The 7858-nt window shown below is 34.4% G+C and overlaps 1 protein-coding gene across 1 annotated transcript; it reads left to right on the forward strand.

Annotated features, from left to right (window-relative positions):
• Positions 1 to 1369: 1369 nt before the first annotated feature.
• On the forward strand, positions 1370 to 3716 carry LOC106412169 (metal transporter Nramp3). Its single transcript, XM_013853064.3, has 3 exons — positions 1370 to 2167; positions 2514 to 2650; positions 2729 to 3716. Exons 1-3 carry the CDS (start codon positions 1611 to 1613, stop codon positions 3580 to 3582), a joined length of 1548 nt encoding a protein of 515 aa, XP_013708518.2. The 5' UTR covers positions 1370 to 1610; the 3' UTR covers positions 3583 to 3716.
• Positions 3717 to 7858: the final 4142 nt, after the last annotated feature.

The raw sequence follows: 7858 nt of genomic DNA on the forward strand, positions 1-7858 counted from the left end.
GTCGAATTTTAGGTGGTTGAAGGGGTGGATTGCTTCAGGTCGTGGAGTGATTTCATCCCACTGTGGTTGAAAACACACAATGAAGGATGTTAGGTTGCGTTGGTTCCAAGTACTGAATCAGGGTGGAACTAGACTACTTCTTTGTATACGTGGTAGAAATCTTGTGTGGTCATAAGAGCATGATTAATAGGGATTCTTAGGGTGAAGTTCTTAGCCTAATTTAAGAACCGGTTCTTAAATTACGTTAAGAATCCTACCCCTAATAGCATGATTAACCCGGAGTTCTTAGGATGCGGTTCTTAGCGGAAGTTAAGAAACTGTTTCTTAACTTCCGCTAAGAGCATCTTTATCCAAGGATACTAGAGGGGTTCTTAGCGTGTGGATCCCGCGTAGGATCCATTTTTTTTTAAGAAACCGGTTACCAAAACTACCAAATAGTAGTCGGTCCTTAAGGGTTTCTTACACTGTTCCGGCCCCACTGACACGTGGCGGTCCGCGATTGATTCGTTTTTAATTTTTTTGTTTTTAATTCGAAAAAGTAAAAAAAAAAAAAAATTAAAAAAATGGGGTTTCTGGGATAATGATGGTATAAGAACCCACTCTAAGAACCCCGGGTTAATCATGGTCTAACAGCACCTTTATCGCGAAACCCAAAATGGGTTTCTGCATCAAATAAAAGTGTGGGCCCCACGTTTTTTTGAAAAAACGGTCCCCAAAGTTTCTAGTTACGGATCGCTCTTGGCCAGCTTATTACACTATTTTGCGGGCTCCACGACACGTGGCGGTCCGCGATTAGTTCCATTTTAATTTATTTTTCTTTAAATCAGATAAAACCAAAAAAAAAAAAAAATTTAGAAACCCTCACCCGATAATCATGGTCTAAGCTTTGTACCCAGAATTGGTGAAATGAAATGTCGTTGAGCCAAAAAGAAAAAAAAAAAGCTAACAACAAAGTCGTAACTTTTCTTGGCTTATCAAGTTGGTGATTTTTTTATTATTTACCCTATTAAAATGTCAGTATTTTTGGCTTTTGAAGTTGGTGATTTTTTTTGTTATTTACCCTATTAAAATATAATTTATTTTTTTCTTATAGAATATAATTGGTGATTAAAATATATAATATGTAAATATTTATCTTATAGAATATAATTTATTTTTTTTCAATGTAAAATACGCACTTTTTGAATTATTTTTATACAGGGTGAAAACATTTTTTTTAGAACTATTTCTCACCACACATCAGTTATCTTTTTTACTTCTGCTATAATATGCAGGTGATTATCTGATACCACAACCAAAATTAAATGATTATAAATATGTTTTTTTAAATACATTGTTTCATTGATGTTTATGTGATAAATATGAAGAGAATATTATGGATTACTTATTATAAAAAATCATTGATTATTGTGTGACAAATATGAAGAGAATATTATGGATTACTCATTCTAAAAATTCACTTGTGTGACAAATATGAAGAGAATGTTATGAAACGTATGCATATTATATATATATACGTGCTGAGTAAATGAGAGAGTAAGAAAGACGTGACAAGCCACCCAATAAAACAAAAGAAAGAAAGCTAAGCAGAAACAGTCACCGGCAAAAAGATGTCACGGCTCGAGAACGATCGTCCGCTTCTAACCGAGAGAATCTACAAGGAGCTCCACGAAGAAGAAGAGACGGCGTACGACGAGGCGGAGAAAGTCCACATCGCGAGAGACGAGGACGACGACGAGAGAGACCTCGAGCACGGCGTCGGATGCGGCGGCGCACCGCCGTTCTCCTGGAGGAAGCTATGGCTGTTCACCGGACCCGGGTTCCTGATGAGCATTGCGTTTCTCGATCCGGGAAACCTCGAAGGAGATCTCCAAGCCGGGGCCGTCGCGGGGTACTCGCTTCTTTGGCTGCTTATGTGGGCGACGGCGATGGGTCTTTTGGTTCAGCTTTTATCGGCGAGGCTCGGCGTCGCGACGGGTCGTCACTTGGCGGAGCTTTGCCGGGAAGAGTATCCGACTTGGGCGGGTATGGTTTTGTGGGTTATGGCTGAGTTGGCTTTGATTGGATCTGATATTCAAGAAGTCATTGGAAGTGCCATCGCTATCCAGATTCTGACCAATGGGATCTTCCCTCTCTGGGCTGGTGTCGTTATTACAGCTCTCGACTGGTAATAAACATTTAAAGTTTTAACCTTTTTGAAACAAACGTCTCATTTAACTGTTCATTGACCATTAATTTCTTACACAACTTCATCGTCAAAATTGAGATTATGTGTCTCCTTGTGTCCTTTTGACCATTCTCTGTGTCTCTCCTTGTGTCATTGGTTGATGTGTTTATTAACCTTTTAAGCGTTAAATGTCTCATTAGCTTTGTTCAAACTTGAAACTTTTTGTCGTTATGTGTAGCTAATTCAACCTATGTGTACTTTGGAGCATCAAAGGTTCTGCTTAAGCTACTAATTGACCATTCTCCTTGTGTCACTGATTCATAAATGTGTGTGTTTTTGGTTACAGTTTCGTCTTCTTGTTTCTTGAGAACTACGGAATCAGGAAACTCGAGGCGGTTTTTGCGGTTCTAATCGGAACAATGGCGGTGGCATTCGCTTGGATGTTCGGTCAAGCCAAACCAAGTGGCTCTGAGCTTCTCGTTGGTTAGGCTTTCTTCACTCTCGTTATCCATTTTCTCACTTGTAAGTTCTAAAAGAAGTGTAGTTTCCCTCTTCTTGCAGGCATATTGGTACCGAAGCTAAGCACAAGAACAATACAAAAAGCGGTCGGAGTCGTGGGCTGCATTATAATGCCGCACAACGTGTTCCTCCACTCAGCTCTCGTCCAATCCCGTGAAGTCGACAAGCGGCAGAAGCACAGAGTCCAAGAAGCTATAAACTACTACACGATCGAATCCACGATCGCTCTCGCCGTCTCCTTCATGATCAACCTCTTCGTCACGACGGTTTTCGCCAAAGGCTTCTACAACACCGACCTGGCCGACAGCATCGGCCTGGTCAACGCTGGTCAGTACCTCCAGGACAAGTACGGAGGCGGGGTGTTCCCGATACTGTACATCTGGGGGATAGGGCTGCTAGCCGCTGGGCAGAGCAGCACCATCACGGGCACCTACGCGGGGCAGTTCATCATGGGAGGGTTTCTGAATTTCAAGATGAAGAAGTGGCTGAGGGCTTTGATCACGCGCAGCTGCGCGATCGTTCCGACCATCATCGTCGCTCTGGTGTTTGATTCGTCTGAAGCTACTTTGGATGTTTTGAACGAGTGGCTTAACGTGCTTCAGTCCATTCAGATCCCGTTCGCGCTCATTCCGTTGCTGTGTTTGGTCTCCAAGGAACAGATCATGGGTAGTTTCAAAATCGGTCCTTTGTATCAGACAGTCGCTTGGCTTGTTGCTGCGCTTGTGATAATGATAAACGGTTATCTGTTGCTTGAGTTCTTTACCTCGGAGGTTAGTGGCGTCGTCTATACCGGTTTTGTGAGTGTGTTCACGGCTTCGTATGGTGCGTTCATAGTCTACCTGATTGCTCGTGGCATTAATTTCACTCCGTGGCGCTCTAAAGCAGAGTCTAGTTGATGAGAATGGATGGGGGACCAAACCAAACAATGTAACTCTGTTTTGTTTTTGGATCAGTAGGATAATTGCGTTTGCTTGGCTTATGTTTTTGTATAATATGTATCATATAATAAGAAGTTCTTGGTTTTGTGAAAGAAAGCTCTTCAATGTATAAGTAGTTCGGTCCGAGAGATGGGAGAATTAATAAGATCATTTCACCATCTGTTATTGTTGTTGGTATTTATAATAAAGCTTACTCACATCTAAAGGTTTGTTCAACTTGAGGATTACCACCACACTTATTCTCATTGAAGCATATGAATATGAAACTTGACATTAGGGATGTTAATATAGGCTATCCGGGCCCGTTTAGACCCTGCCCGTTTAGACCCGTTTATTGTCAAGTCCGTTTATACTCGTTATATGTTTAAACCCGTTTAATGTTAGCTCATTTATGATAGTACCTGTTTAGACCCGTTTAATTTTTTTTTTGTCAATTCTATTTTTTGTCAATAATCTTTTGTCATATCTTTATATGATTTTTAATAGTTTTTATTTGATTTTATTTGATTTTAAAACTTATAATAAATAGAAATTCCAATTAAAGCAAAATTTGAAAAAAAAATACTTTACTTTTATTAAATATTAATCAGTTCATAATATCATATAAAACATCTACAAATTTTAGTAGGTTTTAAACACAATTATAACCTAAATTTTTTTCTAGAAAAAAAACACAATCTATATATATATTTGTTTTGCAACACAAACTATATATACTATAACTATTTTCTTTCAAAACAAAATTATAAAAAAAAATATTTTTTGAAAAAAATAATCTTTAAATATAATTTTTTAAAAAAAATTCATAAACGGGTATCCGTTTATTTAGCGGGTATACCCGTTAATGAGACGAGCCTAAACGGACGGACATGTATAAACCCGTTTATTTTTATATCATAATAAACGGGTCACGGATCTGTCCGTTTAAACTAAAGTCCGTTAGGCCCGCGGCCTTCAAGCCCATTTTAACATCTCTGCTTGACATCCACGAGGAGTAAGAAACTTTTTAAAATTAGACTCTGATATCATCTAACAAGGTGCCCACGTCGATTAATTAAATCGCCCAATTAAAATACACCAATCTGCCATGTCATCAAAAATATAATCATGCGAAATAATGTGGGCTGTTAGTTATTTGACGTGGCCCAATTTTCCCGATCTCTCCGACTTCTTCACTTCGAATAACGTCGTCTCAAAGCCTAGAAACCCTATCGTCTCTGTGTTTCACTGTTACTTTGCAGTTAAGTCCAACCACTTTCTTCTATCTGTTTTCTCTTACACTCCTTTGATTAAATTTTTTTTTTGAACTGTCCTTTAATCTAAATTGATATGATCGTTCTGACTCTCTATGTCTCTCCTCCTATAGAAAGACCTTTTCCGACCTCTAAGCTCATTCAACGACATCCATAAAACATCCTCCGGCAATGGCTAACTCAATCGGCAAAATCTCTAGCCAAGTCTCCTGCGGCTCTATTTTTCAACGCCATCACACCAGGCCTCTCCGACTCAGAGTTACGCTTCAGTTTATTCCACTTCTAGGAGTCAAGAAACAGGGGGCTCCGTATTGGCTTTGAACTGCAGCTCGTCAACAGGCAGGTATGATGTTTTTACTGATTAACATAACCTTATACTGTTTTCACAGGTCGCAGAAAAAGTGTGTTTTGGTGGTATCTATTCAGCACCATGTTTGATTTATAATCCATATGGCTTGTGAAACTGAATTACAAATGAGAATTGCTTGAAAACCTAGATAATAGTATAAATGAGAATTGTTTGAAAACATAGATAGCATCACAAAATAATATTTGCTTATTTTAAAACGATTTTTATAGATTTTCATTTTATTTTTAATCAATTTTGACTAGTTCATTTTATCTTTACTAAATAAATTTACATCATTTATTACAGAAGTACAATACAAAATTTATTTGTTTTCAATTTTTTATTTTATCTTTTACATTCATTTTCTTACTTTCTAAATATTTCATTAATTATTTTTAATATTTTGACAGCATTTATTTTACATATTAATTATAATAATTCAACATATTTGAATGAAATTACTCTATTTGTGACAAGAATTCAAAATGGTTAAAAATTGTTTTTATTTGTTTGCATAATCAGTTAGACATAGACATTCAGATACATGTTCATCTACTAGTTATTTTTTTGGGTATCAAGTTTTTTGAGTTTTGAAACTAGGCTTTATTCGGATATTAAAAAATTTTATGTGGGTTTCGAATCAGGTCTTCCCAAGTCAAATTAAATTCAGTTTTGCTATATAGAAACCTAAAAATATCTAAAAACTAATGTATCTGAGGCCAGTTCAGATATTTGTGCTAAAAGTAACTAACAATACTAATCGATTCAGTTTGGATATTTTGAATTCAAACTAAACTTAACTTAAAAATAACTAAATAGCCAAAAGTAACCATATTACCCAATTTGATTCGGGTTCGATTATGATGTATAAAAACCTAACAAAATCAAATGCTATACAATTAATTATATTATAACATATATAATACTAGTGATTGACTCGCACGTCCGTACGAGTGTTAATTTTTACTTTTTATAAATTGATTGTGCAGAAATACATTTGAGAATTATTTGAAAACATGGCTAACAGTATAAATAAAAATTGTTTGGAAACATGAATAGCAATATAAAAAAGGAAATATAGTGTCATTTTAGTAATTTCATTAATCATATTATTTTAACAATACATCACATTATTAATTATAATTACCTTAACTATACTTCAAATAATTAATTATATCACCATAATAGTAATAATACAGATTTTTATTTATTAGTTAATCAACATTAACTTTATGCAAATTATAAAAATTTAAAATTTAAACTAACCAGATTTTGCATATGGTCTGTTTTACTAAAACTTTCTTTTATCTTAGTTCCAATCAGTAAAAAAATTACGTAGTCAAACACATAATTCAAAGGCATAGTTTATGTTAAAACAGAGTCAACATGAGTCTGTAAATGTTTGTTGTAAAAAAAAAGTTTATGTTAACAAAATAATTACTTAAATTATAATAGTTAAAACGTATTACAATTATTGTCAGTTAATGTTTCACTCCATATAACTATTTTACTAAATAAAAAATTCTTTATATTTTCCTTATTTTTGGCAAACATATAGAAAGAGTGTTTTATTTTTAATTTATTTACAGAATCAGTTAGGCATGGACATTCAGGTACAAGTTGTTTTTTCGAGATCAATTTTTTGAGTTTTGAAAAATGTCCCGCTTGAATATTATAAATTTATGTATGGAGTTCGAGTTGGATCTTTCCGAGTCTTAATGATTTTGATTGTGATGTGTAGAAACATAAAATATCTAAGTAACCAATGTATCCGAAACGGATTCGGATATTGTACTTATTCTCCGATTCAGTCTAGGTCTTTTGAATACAATTAGTTATACGACAACACATCTAAAATGTACATTAATCATGAAAAACATATATCAATTTATAAAACGTAAAAATTAATATATTTGCGGGCGGTCGAATCAAGCTATAGTTTATAGTTATATATCCAAAAATAAAATACTAAAATGTCATTGATAAGAATTAAATTCCTTTGGGAAAGTAGGTGTATTGTATGTATAATTGAGATTTTCATTAGACGAAAAAAACAGGAATGATACTACATGGGGTGCTTAACACCTAATGCGTATAATATCTTTATTTGCAAGATAATTTGATCAACTGAGAACCAAATATAGAAACTATCAAAAAATATTATTAATAATTTGCAATTAATTTTTGGTCAATTTTTTTTGCAAATAATTATTAATTAACTACCAAATAGTTTACAAGCAGAAAGTAAAAAGAAGAGAAAAATGATTTGCAAGTCTGCTGTTTTTAGCAAGTATTTTAAACTATAAATACTCATTTTAACAAATCAAATACAAATGTAGTTTTCTGATTTCATATAAAGGAATTAAGTATTAAGTATAACTGTATAAGTATTTGGCTTATGCACACCTTTATTAGTTCAAATGTTAAGACAGACGTTTCTTTTTTCTTTACCTCAAGACTTTTTCTTTACCTCAAGACTTCAGGAAATCACACTAAATTACAACCATATATATGAATACGTCGCTAAGTGGTGGCCCTTAAGGTTTGAAAAAACGTAAAAGAATGATTATTGTTTTATTTTTGAAGAATTGGTAGAAATACAATTTTACAGGTAACATTTTGTAAAAATAAA

The sequence above is a fragment of the Brassica napus genome, chromosome C8, assembly GCF_020379485.1.
Source record: "Brassica napus cultivar Da-Ae chromosome C8, Da-Ae, whole genome shotgun sequence".
Classification (NCBI taxonomy): Eukaryota; Viridiplantae; Streptophyta; class Magnoliopsida; order Brassicales; family Brassicaceae; genus Brassica; species Brassica napus.